At 46.0% G+C, this 16977-nt stretch overlaps 2 protein-coding genes across 2 annotated transcripts in view; both read left to right on the top strand.

Annotated features, from left to right (window-relative positions):
- PARP4 (poly(ADP-ribose) polymerase family member 4) overlaps window positions 1-2892 on the top strand; it is a 96142-nt gene extending 93250 nt beyond the window's left edge. The window contains exon 34 of the mRNA XM_055139998.1: window positions 2704-2892. Within this exon, the coding sequence (XP_054995973.1) occupies window positions 2704-2818 (115 nt within the window). The 3' untranslated portion in view covers window positions 2819-2892. The remainder of the gene's footprint in view (window positions 1-2703) is intronic.
- Window positions 2893-3966: 1074 nt separating this feature from the next.
- MPHOSPH8 (M-phase phosphoprotein 8) overlaps window positions 3967-16977 on the top strand; it is a 51677-nt gene continuing 38666 nt past the window's right edge. The window contains exons 1-2 of the mRNA XM_055124523.1: window positions 3967-4284; window positions 16222-16374. Of these exons, the coding sequence (XP_054980498.1) occupies window positions 4066-4284; window positions 16222-16374 (372 nt within the window). The 5' untranslated portion in view covers window positions 3967-4065. The remainder of the gene's footprint in view (window positions 4285-16221; window positions 16375-16977) is intronic.

Genomic DNA, 16977 nt, shown 5'->3' with positions numbered 1-16977 from the left:
TTCAACAAAAAACTCAGTACTATTGTTTGGAGTTTCCCCCCACGGTAAGCCCTGCCAAAAAGGAACATTTACACGTTGCTGACAATCAAGAGATTATTAGGTTGCGCGGCTGCAATCGCAGCCGCGCGGTTTTGGATTTCTATATGAAGTCCAGGGAAAATTCTTTTGGTAATTGCATCACTCGCTGGCAGCGCCTGGGCCAGAAGCTCCAAGCACACAGTTTGGAGGCATTTTGGGGGCGCCGCTTGTGTCCAAAGTGGTTCAGTTGCCTCCGGGGTCGATCTCGCGTGGGGCCGGAAAGGAGTGTCCCCACATGGCTCTGTGCTTAAATGTCGGCCGGCACAGGGCGGATCCGGAAGTCCCGCCCCATCGGCTTTCCCAGGCTTCCTGCATAGTCTAAAAACCGGCTATTGCCTCGCTGCATTCAAAAAGAAAGAGTTGAGAGAGAAAAGAGCATACCCCGCCGGCAGCGCCTGGGCCAGAAGCTCCGAGCACACAGTTTGGAGGCATTTTGGGGGCGCCACTCGTGTCCAAAGTGGTTCAGTTGCCTCTGGGGTCGATCTTTCCGGGGTCGACCCAGAAAGGGTCATCACACACTTTGACCTGTGTGATGTAGCTACATCCAAGCCCACTTCTGGGTCCTAAATTGGCAGACATTAGCTGCAGTCAGCTTCCTCCTCATGTGGTTGTTGGTTTGCAGATTCCTTGATATGTGCATTTCTTTCATGGATCTTCCTTTCCACATGGCACCAAAACTCTCATCACCAAATCCAAGGTCACCTAGACTCTCTGTGTCCAGAAGTTCTAAGCCCTGCATTTCTATTTGGGTCTATAACCCACTTTGAGGGTCTGGGGTTTTTTGTTGTTGTTTTGTTTTTTTTTTTCCACACTACTGTTTCCAAGTCATTCTCTCTTGAAAACACCATAATACCACAGTTTATTTGAGCTCCTGTTTATGTATCCAAGCCTACCTGTTCCTTTCCCCTCTCATTTGCCCAAGAGTTTTCTGTAGAGCTCACTTGCCTTTCTTTTTTTTTTTTGCTTTTTGAGTCACACCCAGTGATGCACCAGGGTTACTCCTGGCTCATGCACACAGGAATTACTCCTGGCAGTGCTGGGGGACCATATGGGATGCTGGGAATTGAATCCGGGTTGGCCGAGTGCAAAGCAAACGCCCTACCTGCTGTGCAATTGATCCAGCCCCTCACCTGCCTTTCTTTGGAGTGACTTCCAAAATCCTGGGTTTAAACCACATGGAGCTAATGGAGTCAGTGGAGCATCTGTGGTCCTGGGAGGATACAGGTCCTTTCCTGCCTAGTGTCCTTATTTTCCTGGGAGACTAGCATTGATTTCTTCTCATGGCTTTCTTTTTTTTTTTTAATTTTTTATTGTGGAAAGTTACAAAGTTACAAAGTTTTCAGGTTTAAATCTCAGTTATACAATGCTCGAATACCCATCCCTTCACCAGTGCTCATATTCCACCACCAAGAATCATGGCTTTCTATTATTCAGTATCAGCACGGGATTAAATTCTGGCATCCAAAAATTACATGTTTCTTGGGTACTAGAGCATCACATTTTTTCCTGGAGGCCAATTTTTTATCAAGAAATCACTTCCATAGCATGTAGGGCATTTACCTTGCACGCAGCCAACCCGGGTTCAACTCCCAGCATCCCACATGGTCCCCTGAGCACTGCCAGGAGTTATTCCTGATTGGCAGAGCTAGGCGTTAACCCCTGTGCATCGCTGAGTGTGACCCAAAAAGAAAAAAAAAAGAAATTACTTCCTCTGTTTGAGTGGTGATGGGAAAATTTCAAATAGTAATGGTGGGACTGGTGTCGAATATTGAATGTAATCAAAGTAGAGAGAGAGTATTATGGAAATTGTCTGCTACACAGGTAGGGGAAGGGTTGGGATGTGGGGGAATCTGGGGATTTTGGTGGCAGAAAATGTGCACTGCTGAAGGGATGGGTGTTTGATCATTGTATAACCGAAACTTAAGCATGAAAGCTTTGTAAAGCTTAGATCACCATCCTGCTAGGCCATTGCAGCTTTGCATTGCTGGGCCCCAGGTCTGAAACAATTGGCTTGGTTGGCTATCATAGGAAGTGGTTCCCGACCCCCCAAGAAGTAGCACTGTCGTCCTGTTGTTAATCAATTTGCTCGAGCAGGCACAGTAATGTCTCCATTGTGAGACGACTTGTTACTGTTTTTTGGCATATCGAACATGCCAAGAGTAGCTTGCCAGGCTCTGCCATGGGTATGGGATACTCTTGGTAGCTTGCCAGACTTTTTGAGAGGGCAAGGCAAATGCCCTACCCGCTGTGCTATCACTCCAGTCCACTTCTGAACCCCCCAAAAGTAAATGAAAGCAAAGAAAATCTCGTGACTCCATCAGAATGTAAAAGATGTTGTTGGGCTGGAGCGATAGAACAGCGGGTAGAGCGTTTGCCTTGCCCGCAGCCAACCCTGGTTTGATTCCCAGCATCCCATATGGTCCCCTGAGCACCGCCAGGGGTAATTCCTGAGTGCAGAGCCAGGAGTGACCCCTGTGCATCGCCAGGTGTGACCCAAAAAAGGCAAAAAAAAAAAGTTGTTTGCTTTCCATAAATTTAGAAGCCGTCCCTTTTCTTTTGCCTTGATTTGTTAATGAAACGGGCTGTTGCACTATATACGCTGACTCACATGTTGGATGTGTCCAGCTGCAGCCACCCCGCTGGCCCGGCATCATTGCGAGGACATGGTCACCGTGCAGGCACAGCCGTGGTGTCATGGCAGCAGCAAAGGGCAGGGAAGACGACTCAACAAGCATCTTAAAAGTCCCGTTGGGAGGCTGGAGTGATAGCACAGCAGGTAGGGCATTTGCCTTGCACGCGGGCGACCCGGTTTTGATTCCCAGCATCCCATATGGTCTCCCAGCATCACCTGGAGTAATTCCTGAGTGCAGAGCCAGGAGTAACCCCTGTGCACTGCTGGGTATTACCCAAAAAGCAAAAAAAAAAAAAAAAATCCCGTTGGCTGCCACAAAGGCTTTATTTTCTCACTTATAATTCAAAATTATAGCTCATGTCTGTGTTGCTCCAGGTTCTTAACCCAGGCAAGCTACCAGAGTATCCTGCCTGCACTGCAGAGCTTGGCAAGCTACCCATGCCTTAATTGATATGCTAAAAGCAGTAAGGATAGGTCTCATTCCCCTGACCCTGAGAGAGCCTCTAGTGGTTGGGAAAGACGAGTAAGGAGAGGCTGCTAAAATCTCAGGGCTGAGTGTAATAGAGACGTTACTGGTGCCCGCTCGAGTAAATCAACAAACAACGGGATGAGCGTGATACAGTGATGATTCAAAATGAGAAAATAATTTTATCCTTAAAGGAAATTTCACCCAGCAACTTTGGGCAACTCCTTCACGATGCGAACAAAATCGTATCCCGTCCTCCGACATTCCCAAAGCGCTGAGACACAGGGACACTGAGAGTTATGCCACAGCGGTGGCACCCAGCTATCAGCTCCTTCAAGGAGCTTGGGGGGGTGGGGGGGGTCGGACTGTTGGCGTCAATTAGCCCCGGCTCCGGGCGGGCAAGGCAGGTCCCTGCCTCGCCCTGGGGGAAGAGGCGAGCGCTGCAGGCGCCGGGCACACTCCAGCCACTGGCCTCCACAACTACGGGAACCACGGCGATGGCCACAGCCCGCCCACCTCCCGCCCGCGGGGACAGTTCACGCAACGAGCTCCTCCCACCGTCAGGGCCCGCCTCAGCCCCGCGCTCCCCGCCCCGCCCCTCGGCCCCTCCCCCTTCCCTTCCGCCCCGCCCCCTAGACCCCCCCCTTCTTTTCCGCCCCGGCCCTCAGCCCGCCCACCAACTTCCCGTAGGCTTTGCAGGCTCCAGGTCGCCCGCCTTGACTTGATTAGCTCGTGTCCGTGTCGCTCCAGGTTCCAAGCCCTCCATTGGCTAGTTTCCTCCCTGTTGCGTGACGTCACTGGCGTAGACGCAGGCGGAACGCCGAGCGCGAGGTGTCGCCGGCCTGTGTGTCGCAGCCGCTTTTCTTCGGCGGTTTGCTAGGCACCGGTGATGGCGGCGCCGTCGCCGTCGGCGGAAGACGCGGAGGGAGCGGGTGAGGCTGAAGTTCCTGTTTCAGGTGTCAATGGGCACGCTTATTCGTCCGAGGCAGAAGGCGAAGACGATGGAGCCGCGGGGGACGGGCCAGACGTGGCCTCGAAGAGAACGGAGAGCGTGGACGGGGAGGACGTGTTCGAGGTGGAGCAGATCCTGGACATGAAGATCGAAGAGGTGCGCGTGAGAGCGGCCGGCCGGGAGCGAGCGGCGCTCGGGGCTGGGCTGTGCGGCGGGAGGGGTGCGGGGCCAGGGGGCGGCGGCGGCGCTGCTTCACAGCCTCCGTTGCTGGCAGCGCCCGGGCGGGCTTTGCGTGCGCCGAGGGCGGCGGGGCGGCTTAGGGGTGAGGCGGCGTGTGGGGGCCGAGGGGAGGCCCGAGGCGAGGCCCGAGGCGGCTGTGAGGAGAGAGGCGACGGGCGGGGGAGGGCGTGCCGGGAGGCGAGGCGGCGGACGGGGGCACGGTGAGGTCTGAGGCCGCGTGCGGGGTTGGGGGTTGGACGGCGTCCGGGGAAGGGGCGGTTGAGGTGTGGCTCGGCCTGCTGAGGGGTGCAGGTGTGAGGCGGTCGGCCTGGGGTGGGGGGCGGGGGGATACGGTGTGGCAGCGGCGGGCCCTGGGTGGGGGCGGGGGTGCCTCCCCCGGGCTGGGCCCAGCGCCTGTTAGCTTCAGAGTGGGTTCCCCTGGTCATCTGCTGCCAGCTACTCCCGTGTTCATTCTTCAGCACTTGACCAGCACACCGAGTGTATTTAGCACAATTGCTTACGTGCACAAGTTCTTAAGTCCAGTGGGTGAGGATTAATTGAAGTCCAGTGCCATCTCCACAGTCTATAATTCCAGTGCAGTAAAGATCGAACATTTTTGATTTTCCCAAATAGATTGAAGTGCCTTGAGATAAAAGATTAATTCTAGATACTTTACATATCACCTGCAACTGAAGTAGTCAGAACGTGGAATTAAGATGATGGTTGGTGGGCAGATAGTACAGGGGAATGCCCTAGCCCTGCACATGGCAGATCCCAGCACCACATATGGTCCACTTTCAAGCCTTGCCAGGAGTGATTTTCTTTTTCTTTCTTTCTTTTTTTTTTTTTTTTTTGCTTTTTGGGTCACACCCGGCGATGCACAGTGGTTACTCCTGGCTCTGCACTCAGGAATCACCCCTGGCGGTGGTCAGGGGACCATATGGGATGCTAGGAATCGAACCTGGGTCGGCCGCATGCAAGGCAAACACCCTACCTGCTGTGCTATTGCTCCAGCCCCCAGGAGTGATTGAGTATTCCTAAATGTGGCCCCAAACCACCCACCCCTCCCTTAAGAAAAATTATTTACCTATTCATACATATTATCTCTGATTCTAAAGAACTATGGGGGCCGCAGCAATAGTACAGCGGGTAGGGCATCTGCCTTGCATGCAGCTGACCTGAGTCGATCCTGGGCATCCCATATGTCCCCTGAACACCGCCAGGACTAATTCCTGAGTGCAGTCAGGAGTAACCCCTGAGCATCACCATATATGACCCCAAAAACAAAACCCAAAAAACCAAAAACTATGGGCACTACCTTGAACCTTAAATTCTAGTCAAAAGCCATTAAATGATGAAACTTCAATGTGTACACAGCAAAGGAGGGGGGCAGTTATGTAGAATTGAGAGAAATTTCTAGTTCTTGGGGCCTTGGGTTTTTCGGTGCCCTCATAAATAATTTTTGTACCTACTTCAGATTTTCCGATTAATACAGCAGTAAACAGGGATGACTAGAAAACAGAACTGTAGAAGAGAGGGCAGATTAGCCAGTGTGTTTATGCAAAGTCCCGATGCCTTTCCTGATAATCCAAGGATGCTTCTGACCCCTTTTTCCCTGAGAAATTTTTTTTTTTTTTTTGCTTTTTGGGTCACACCCAGCGATGCTCAGGGGTTACTCCTGGCTCTGCACTCAGGAATTACTCCTGGCGGTGCTTGGGGGACCATATGGGATGCCGGGGATCGAACCTGGGTCTGCCTCGTGCAAGGCAAACGCCCTACCCGCTGTGCTATCGCTCCGGCCCCTTCCCTGAGAAATTTTTATACAACTCTGGGTATATAAAGTAGTACACAAATCACAGGTACTGGTAATAAATTATAAGCTTTTTTTTTTTTTTTTGGAGGGGGGTTCTTTGGGCCACACTCAGTGGTGCTCAGGACATACTCCTGGCTCTGCATTCAGTATCACTCCTGGTGGGGTTTTGGGAAACTTACCGGGTGCTGGGGATCCAACCCAGGCGTGCTAGTAAGCACCTTCCCCACTGGTCCCCATTACCTTTTTCATGACCCCATATATTCAGTTGTGGAGTCATGAGTTACAGTTGAAGAAGCCAGGCCATTTGAGGCACCTGTGCGTGCCCCCCGCCTTCTTGGTACAAGCATCATATCCCGAATGAAACTCACTGCATGACAAGGCCTGTTCTCCATTTGCCCTGATGGGGGCGCATCAAGCTTCCTTATAGCATCCTATATGGTAAGGATCCTACAGCATATCCTCAGCTCCACTAAGAGTAATTCCTGAGTATAGAGCCAGGAGTGACACCCTCCCCGTCTCTCCCCTAAATAAGCCTGAATTTGGTCAGTGGTTGCCAGGGGAATTGCATTATGCTTTATTTGTTTTGGATTTTGGCTTTTGGGCCACACTTGGTGGTGCTCTGGGCTTATTCCTGGCACTGACCTCAGGAATCACCCCTAGTGGAACTTGGGGAACCACCTGGCATACGGGATCAAAGGCATTTTTTAATATATAAAGATAGGTAGAGGGGCTGGAGTGATAGCACAGCGGGTAGGGCGTTTCCCTTGCATTCGGCCAACCCGTGTTCGAGTCCCAGCATCCCATATGGTCCCCTGAGCTCCGCCAGGAGTAATTCCAGAGTGCAGAGCCAGGAGTAACCCCTGTGCATTGCCGGGTGTGACCCAAAAAGAAAAAAAAAAGATAGGTGCACAGGTACACCTCTATATATAAGCCATATTTTTATTGCTAAATATGGCTGTTGGGGCCAGAGAAATAGTACAACGGGTAGGGTGCTTGCCTTGTACGTGGTCCCCTGAGCAACTGCCGGAACTAATTCCAGAGTACAGAGCCAGGAGTAACCTCTGAGTGTCACTGGGTATGTCAGCAAAACAAAAATACGGTTTTAGGGAACGCTTTGAGTTTTGCCCTTAGGAACTGCTTCCTACAGTTCTTGGGGACCTGTGGTGGTGGGTATCAAACCTTGTCTTTCTGCACACCCGTTGAGCCATGTCTTTGTCTCACTAGATGCCATTTTTTTGTTTACAGAAGATCTCATTTTTACGTGGTAAAAGTTTGGGACTTATTTTCTTATTTTCGATTATCTAAGGTATCATTGTCACACTGTCAGTGTTGTCCCATTGCTCATCGATTTGCTCAAGCAGGCACCAGTAACGTCTCCATTATAAGACTTGTTACTATTTTTGGCATATCAAATACGTCATGGGTAGCTTGCTGGACTCTGCCATGTAGGTGAGATACTCTCAATAGTTTGCCGTGCTCTCTGAGAGGGGCGGAGGAATCGAACCCAGGTTGGCCAAACGCCCTACCTGCTGTGCTTATTGCTCCAGCCCATCTAGGGTATAAACAAAGTATTTCTGTGTTAACAGCTTAGTGGTTATCATGAGGTGTGTTACTATGGTGATTAGCCTTGCTAACCCTGCTGGCCCCTCTGAATAAGCAGAATTGTAATATTGTAATTACTGCTTTGGTTGCACTTTTCCATTTGCACATTGTCTCTACACTCGGGAATAACTTTTTTCCTTTATTTAAATATTTTGTGTAGCTATATTTTATTGCTCAGCCTCTTTGTGAGACTAATTCATGTGGTGCTGTTTTGTTTTTTTTAGTCCAGTGATCTATAGTTTTCCATTTTTTGCTGTTTATGCACATTTTAGGTCTGTAGATTTTTATTGCTGCATACTATTATATACTGTAAACTATATTACTGTCAGTTTTGTTATGATGTGAATATTGCTTTTGTGAACTTGATCATTCCTATATCTTGATGCACTGTGCACATTTATTTTGATTATATCTAGGACTGGAATTGTTTAGTCATAAGGTACACAGATGTCTTTTGCTTTAATTTTTGAAGTGGTAGTGTGCTGTTTTACATTTCTACTAATGATACAAAATTTCCTGTTTTTGTTTTTGGAGTTACACTTGGCAATGCTCAGGGCGTACTCCTGGCTCTGCACTCAGGAATCACTCCTGGCAGTGCTTAGGGGATCATATGGGATTCCCAGGATTGAACCGGGGTAAGCCACGTGCAAGGCAAATGCCCTACCCACTGTATTACTGCCTTAGCTCTCCTTTGTTTCTTACCCCAGACAACACTTGATACTGTTATTCTGCTTAGCTAGTTCGTGGGCATATGTTGTTGTTTCCTAGTTTATTTATTTCTCTGGATCCTACATCAGTATTAAATTATAGTACTTTCTCATAAATATAGTTATTGGTTTATCATGTATAAGGTGCCTGTTCAACTCCCCTTTTCCACTGAGCTGTGCTTCTTTATTGATTTGTTGGAGTCCTTTATGTGTTTTAGATTTGTTCCCTTTGTTTGGAGGTGTGCTGCTGAGGTTGATGTCCAGAGACCTATTTCCATGTGTCTGTCTGTTTCCCATGTCAGTAAGCAATTCTCACATGTCCTACTGGTATTGCATGAGATTCAGCATAGTTTGACACTGCCAAATTGAAGTAGCTTCACATTCCACAGGTAAAGGCCTAAGTCACCTAAGACTCAGGTGCCGTGAACTGACTGTTCCCTGTGCTTCTGTCCAGATGAGTTGTACATCACAGGTTCTTGTCACCTGCTCCAGTTTTATTCACTTCTTAGCCTGGTTTGCAGAACTAAGGACACATTATTTGTGTTACATCTTTGGCTGCAGCTAATGGCCGGTTTCTTGGGACAGGATTTGGGGAATTGATGCAGAGTCTCAGCACTCTTTCCAGGCATGCCATCTCCCTGGTTCCCCATGTACACACGTACATCTTCCCACCTTCCCCTTGCTTGTTTTTGGGTTTTGGTGGACACTTCTTTCTCCCACCCAAGCCACCGTATTTGCGTAACAGGCAACATCTTTAGCAGGCCCTCCTAGTGAAACCAAGTCTTCTGAGTCTTGTGAGCCAAAAATTGGGTGAAGACCCATAGACAGGAGAGATGTGAGTGACCAGATCCATTTCTTCTGTCACAATTATAGCAGTAGCATTATGTCATTTGACAATCAGAAGTTAATATGGATAACGTAAGACATTTATTACTTGATGCAGTTTTTTTTTTTCTCTCTGGTTTGAGAAATCTTTCCTTACCTAATTCTCTTTCTTTTTTTCTAGTCCCTGTTTGTTTCACCTTTTGTGTTTTATATTGACACTTCTCTTGAAGTTGATTTCTTTGTATAATGTAATTTAGGGCTCAGATTTTATTAAATAAATCTTTTTTTAGTTACTTTGGGAGGGGGGCTATACCTGTCAGTTCTCTGGCTACTCCTGACAGATAGTGCTCTGAAGGACCATATACAGTGTTTGGGAGTTAATGCCACAATAGCCACAGAACAGGCAAGTGTACTTCACTCCTATTTCTTTGTTCACTGGATATTGACATTTTTTCCCTGTAACTGTAGAGATGATTGCATAGTTACTCTATTTCAGTTAGATCCTTTTCTTTGAGGTTCTAGCTATTGAACCCAGGACATCACATATGCAAGGCATGGTTTTACCATTGAGCCACAAACCTAGCTGATTTCATAGTTAAACCAAATTTCTTCTCTCTCTTTTTTTTCTATGAATAGTAAATTTTTTAAACTTGCAGGATGAAGAAGTAATGTACAAAAATCACATGTATTTTTATGTGCTAACAGTTGGATATGAAATTTAAATACTGATACTATTATACAAGAACAAAATATTCAGAATAGCAAAATGTTTGATATATTTGAATATAAAATATAATTCATTAGTGAGGAAAATTAAAAGAAGTTAGACACAAAGATATGTCACAACCATAGATTGGAAGTAAGTGTTGCTTGGTTATCATTTTTGCCCCTATTGATCTATAGTCTATGTACTCTCATTCAACCTTAAGAAGGCTTTTATTTTGGCAAATCAGTTTTGTGTTTATTGAATAAACCAAATAATTCAGTGGGCAGGGCACTGTCACAGCAGGTTGCTGACCTGGGTTTGATCCCCATCTCCTCATCTGATTCCCCTGGGCAATGTCAGGCCTAAGCCCTGAGCACAGAGCCAGGTATAAGCCCTGAGCACTGCCGGGTGTGCCTCAAAAAACGAAACCAGGACATTGAATAAACCAGTAATGGGTAGTGATATTACTTTTGAAAAATTTTTAGATTTTACTTATATTTTAAATTTAGTGTTCTGCCTTTTTGGATTTAGGTTTTATTTTGGGCTTGTGCTCTATTGTGCTCACCTGGCTCTGTGCTCAGGAACACTCCTGGTGCTTAGTATGTATGGGATCAAACCAGATTTGGCTGTGTGCAGTACAAGTGCCTTACTTGCTGTTCTCTCTCTCCAACCCCTTAGTAATCTAATAGTTTGAGGTAAATACATGGGTCACTGTTTTTTAGCCTTTCCCTTTTCAAATTGTGTATCATACTAGGATATCTATTTTGATTTAATAAAAATATATATGTGTATATATATATATTTTTTTTTTTCCCATGGTATAGAGAGTACAGGGGTTAAGGCATTTGCTTTGCATGCAGCTGACCCTAGTTTGATTCTTGGCTCTTGGGGACTGTGCATGGTCCCCAGAGCACCACCAGGAGTGATCCTTGAGCACTACAAATAATGTGTAGAATATATGCATTTTATATATATGTAAGAACCTCTGATCTACAGTTATCCAGACAGATTTTTTTTTTTTTTTGGCTTTTTGGATCACAGCCGGCAATGCACAGGGGTTACTCTTGGCTCTGCACTCAGGAATTAACTCCTGGCAGTGCTCGGGGACCATATGGGATGCTGGGAATTGAACTTGGGTCGGCCGTGTGCAAGGCAAACACCCTGCCTGCTTTACTATTGCTCCAGCTCCGATATTTTTTGAAAGATAGATTTTTTTCTGTGTGTGGCCCCAAAGCAAAATATTATTTCTCTTAATTTTTTTTTTTTGCTTTTTGGGTCACACACAGTGATGGCGCAGGGGTTACTCCTGGCCCTCCGCTCAGGAATTACTTCTGGCGGTGCTCAGGGAACCATATGAGATGCCGGGAATCAAACTTGGGTTGGCCACGTGCAAGGCAAACTCCCTACCCACTCTACTATCGCTCCAGCCCTATTTTCCTAATTTTTATAAATTATGTATAATTACAGAACTCAGTTTCCAAACATGTAAGAATATTTGCTTTGAGAGAATTTTTTACTTTAACTGCCATGTTGATAACTTTTGCATTGAGTATTTTGTTATTTAAAAACTGTGATATAGCTGCCAGCAAGGAAATAAGTGACTACTTAAGTCTTGAAACATTTGGAACATGAAAAAGTTGTTTGGAAGAGGCTATAGAGGAGTATTCTTCTTAGTCCTAATATTCAGTACTGTAATTTATTTTAACAGTGACCTTCAGTATTTATTGAATGAGTGAAATGCTTTCATTCCACTTTTGTATTAAAAATACAATAACGGGGTAGGAGCGATAACACAGCGGATAGGGCGTTTGCCTTACATTCGGCCAACCCAGGTTCGATTCCCAACATCCCATATGGTCCCTAAGCACCGCCAGGAGTAATTCCTGAGTGCAGAGCCAGGAGTGACCCCTGTGTATTGCCGGATGTGACCCAAAAAGCAAAATATAACAAATATTCAGCACATTAAGTGGAGCTATGACTGAGATATGCTTCTTAATACTTACGGAACTCTTAGGTCTGGGGAGATCATTCAGATAACTGGAGTATTTGCATCGCATGCTGGCATGGCAGAGTCCCCTGAGAGCTTCAGGGTATGTATGACCCAGAAAATGAAAGCAAGAGAGGACTAGTCATACTCTCAATTCCCATTGCTTAGATCATCACCGTCACTGTCACTGTCATCCCGTTGCTCATCGATTTGCTCCAGTGGGCACCAGTAACTTCTCCATCGTGAGACTTGTCACTGTTTTTGGCATATTGAGTACGCCACAGATAGCTTGCCAGGCTCTGCCGTGGGGGCGAGATACTCTAGGTAGCCTGCCGGGCTCTCCGAGAGGGGCAAAGGAATTGAACCCGGGTCAGCTGCATGCAAGGTGAACGCCCTACCCACTGCGCTATCGCTCCAGCCTGCTTAGATCATATATCATAACTAGCATTAGATTTAGGACTGTTCAGTTACAGTAGAAGCTTGCTGGTATTTTAGCTCCCTTTTGTGGAGGAGTAGGGCACTCTGGAGATGCACATGAATCCGGGGGTACTTCTGGAAACAGCGCAATGGTATGAGCTCACTATCACCATGATCTGACCCAGCTGTGGTTGAACTTGGTGAGGGGATACAGCTGTTGACATGTGGTATGGGAGAAAACCCAGAGACTGAGAATTTGAGGCTGCAAGGCATGTGTTTCACCCTGTTGAGCTCTCTCCCACCTTATTCCCCCCCCCCCCATGCCTTCACTTAAATTCCTCCTTTGTTAATACTGTTTTGTTTGGGGCCACACCCAGCAGTGTTAGGGGACTACTACTGACTCTGTTGGGTGTTACTCCTGGCAGTGCAGGGGTTGAACCCAGGCCTCTTACGTGCAGAACATGGGCTTGACCTGTTGAGTTCTCTCCACCTCTCCTTGTATGTTTGAGTAGTGTAAGTGTGTCTGTCCCACATCTACTTTATCTGATCATCCACTGATGAACAGTTGGACTATTGCTACTTTCTGGCTATTAGGACTAATACTGCTTTGATGCACAAATATCTCTTTGAGCCCTTGTTTTTAATTATTTTGGTTTATACCTATGAATACAATTGCTGGGTTATGGGGTAATGAAACTTTTTAATTGCGAAACTTTTCCCACAACTATTGAAGCATTTTACATTACCATCACCAAGTGTAAGATGGTTCCAATTTTTCCACATCCTCAACAAGACATTTTTCCATATTTATATTTGTCTTATTAATGGCCTGGAGGATGTGAAATAGTATCGTAGTTTTTATTTCATTTTCTTGAGGACTTGTGATGTTGGGTATCTTTCCATGTGCTTATTGGCCATATATATATCTTTAGAGAAGCGTTTCTTCAAACTCACTTTTTTTTTTTTGAAGTAAAACATTTTATTTGGAGGGATTTTGAAGAGAAGGAGAGAGAGAAAGTCGGAGAGAGTGGAGAGTAAGAGACAGAGTAACACTCAAGAGGTTACACGGGCTTCTCCAAGGGCGGAGAGCACCCCTACACACATTCCAGCATTAGATAGGAAAGCATAAAAGTACACATCTCAAGAGGGGAGATGTGAGCGACACATGTGCTCAGGTACCAGATGTGCTTGGCTGTGCAGGCCCAAGCAGCACATGGGCTCAGGCAGCATATGCACATCAAACTCTTCACTCTTTTTGTTTTTTTTTGCTTTTTGGGTCACACCCAGCGATGCTCAGGGGTTACTCCTGGCTTTGCACTCAGGAATTACTCCTGGCGGTGCTTGGGGGACCATATGGGATGCCGAGGATCGAACCCGGGTCGGCCGCGTGCAAGGCAAACGCCCTACCCGCTGTGCTATCGCTCCGGCCCCAACTCTTCACTCTTAATATTGGTGATTTGTCTTTTTGAGTTGTAGAACTTTGTTTATATAAAGAAACCCCTTTCAGAATGATTTGTAGATGTTACTTCCAATTGTTTGGGTTATCTAATAACTCTGTCTTTTGGTGTACAGAAACTCACTCCCTAACTCCCCCCCTTCTGGACCTTTTCTTTGGAGGGGAAGGGGTTTTGAGCCACACCTGGAGATGCTCAGGGGTTACTCCTGGGGGGTGGAGGGGGCACACCATATGGAATGCCAGGGATCAAATCCCAGTAGACTGCAAGCCTTATGGCACCTGCATTCTACCTGCTGTACACTCTCTCCAGCCCCTACAAAAACTTTTTTTTCAAATTGTTTGAAATTCAAAATCTTCTCTCCACCCCATTCCTCTCTTCTTGCTGTAGTGACTGGAAGTGCACTCAGACATAACTGTGGTGCTGGCGCCAGGGGCAATGGATGGTGGCCCAGTGCATGATGTCTCAGTCTCCTGCTGCATGCAAGCACTTTTGGCCACAAGGATCTCAAGATTTCTCTCTCTCTCTCTCTCTCTCTCTCTCTCTCTCTCTCTCTCTCTCTCTCTCTCTCTCTCTCTGTGTGTGTGTGTAGATCAATTTATGGGATATTTTTGTTTGTTGTTTGTTTTGTTCTTTTGATAGCATATTCAAGAACCCTTTGTCAAAATCAAGATCCTTAAGATTCTTTCCTGTGAGCCTAATGTTTTAGCTTTTTAAATTTAGCTCTTTGATTCATTGTGCATTTATTTTGTGAGGTACAATAGAGATCTGGGTTCACTTTTTTGCGTGTGATAATACAGTTTTCCCAGCACAATTTTATTTACTTGGTAAGTGACTGGGGATCCTTGTTTAAACCAGTTGACCATAGCTGTATAGGTTCATTTTTGAACTCTTTTGAAATATCAGTCCTTATGCTGATATCATACTGTTTTGATTACTGAAGCTTATCTAATAAAATTTGGTATCAGGCACTGAATGCTTTTGTTTTTTTTTTCAAGGTTGCTTTGGCTCTTCAAGACCTCTTATAATTACATATGAATTTAAGGTGTGTTTTTTCTGGTTTTTCTGTGGCTTTTCACACATGGCTTTTGAAATTTTGTTAAATACTACATTGGATATGTTGACATTTTATTTATTTTGTTTTTGGGCCACACCTGGTGATGTTCAGGGGTTACTCCTGGCTCTGCACTCAGGAATTACTCCTGGTGGTGCTCAGGAGACCATATGGGATGCTGGGGATCAAACCCCGGTTCAGCCATGTGCACAGCAAACACCCTCTCTGCTTTACTCTTATCTCCAGCCTCTTGTTAGCATTTTAATATTAGCTTTTTCTAAAAACGCAGGCTATCTTTCCAGTTGATTACTTGCAATAATGTCTTAGAGTCTTTAGTGTACAAGTCTTGCTTTTCTTTTTAAGGTTTAATTTATTCTTTCAGATGCCTTTATTAATGAAATTGGTTTCTTAACTACCCTTTCAGATTGCATATAAATACATCATGCCCCTAACCCAATGAATTGTCTCCCCAGCCCAAAAGGTTATTCTTTTTTTTTGCTTTTTTTTTGGGGGGGGGTCACACCTGGCGATGCACAGGGGTTACTCCTGGCTCATGCATTCAGGAATTACTCCTGGAGGTGCTCAGGGGACCATATGGGATGCTGGGAATTGAACCCAGGTTGGCCACGTGCAAGACAAACGCCCTACCCTGTTTACTATGGCTCCAGCCCCATCAAAAGGTTATTCTTTCAAGAAAAAAAGTAAAGGGCTGGAGCCATAGTATAGCAGGTAGGGCGTTTTGCCTTGCACGTGGCCAGATAGGTTTGATCCCCACCATCCCGTATGGTTCCCTGAGCACAGCCAGGAATAATTGCTGAGTGCAGAGCCAAGAGTAACCCCTGAGCATCACCAGGTGTGACCCCCCAACCCCCCAAAAAAAAGCAAAAAACAAAGAATAACCTTTTGGGCTAGGATTACTGTGACCCAAAAAAGAAGAAGAAATACATAATTTATACATTTTAAAAGACATTTGCAAGGCAAGCACCCGATCTGGGTTTGATCCCTGGCACCCCATATGGTCCTCCTGAGCACTGCTGAGTGTGGTCCAAACAACAAAAAAAATCAAAATAAATACAACAGATGGAGGGAATCCCTGTTTGTCATTTTTACCCTCCTACCCACCACCACCCCCTGCCATTTCAATTGATTTTTTTTTTCAAAGAGTACACAAAAAGAAAACTCAGTCTTTGGTGTCTGGAAATGGATCAAGGAACTACTTCTATAGATGGTCATACTTTTTCACCATTTTGGTATTGGAAGCTGAATAAAGTTTGTAACGTGTTTTGTCTGTTTTTAATGTATTTGACAGGGTAATGTCCTTTACAAAGTTCGCTGGAAGGGCTATTCATCAGAGGATGATACCTGGGAACCAGAGATTCATCTCCAGGATTGCAAAGAAGTTCTTCTTGAATTTAGAAACAGACTTGCAGAGAAATCAAGATCAGCCAGGAATGAGACTCAGGTAGTAGGCTTCATCTATTTGTTATTTTTATTGGAATGTATTGTTTTCATTGATAAAAATCTATAGCTTATTTATAATAAAATGTAAAATATTTGTATTGTAAACCCCATATCACCAGTTGAGTATCTCTGAGTGTGTCCTTAAGGGGAAGCCTCCCACGCAGTGCTTGGAGGTCACCAGGGTAATACCTGGCAGTGCTGGGGGGACCGTCCTTTATCTGGGATTGAACTCAGGGCCTCCACATGCAAAGCATACTCCATCCTTGTGCTCTCTCTCCAAGCCTCACAGATGTTTTTATTTGATTTTTGCCAAACTTCTTTCTGTAGCAGGCATGATTGTAGCTGACAAATAATTGTGACTTGGACATACTGGTTAATATTTTTCTTTAAGAATGAGATGACCCCCAGCACCAGTGGGCCGGCCCAGGTGTCCCTGACACCGCAGAGCCTGAGCAGCCTGGCATCCCCAGGTCCTTGTGCCGACTCCACAGCCGGGATTGCTGAGAATCACCAACCGGGCTCCCAGACCTCCTGTGTACCTCGTGGGAGGCCCCCACCACCATCAAAAGAAGAGTAAGATGAAAGTGAAGGGGAGAGAATGTCA

The sequence above is a fragment of the Sorex araneus genome, chromosome 1, assembly GCF_027595985.1.
Source record: "Sorex araneus isolate mSorAra2 chromosome 1, mSorAra2.pri, whole genome shotgun sequence".
Classification (NCBI taxonomy): domain Eukaryota; kingdom Metazoa; phylum Chordata; class Mammalia; order Eulipotyphla; family Soricidae; genus Sorex; species Sorex araneus.
This window is presented reverse-complemented; position numbering and strand designations above follow the sequence as displayed.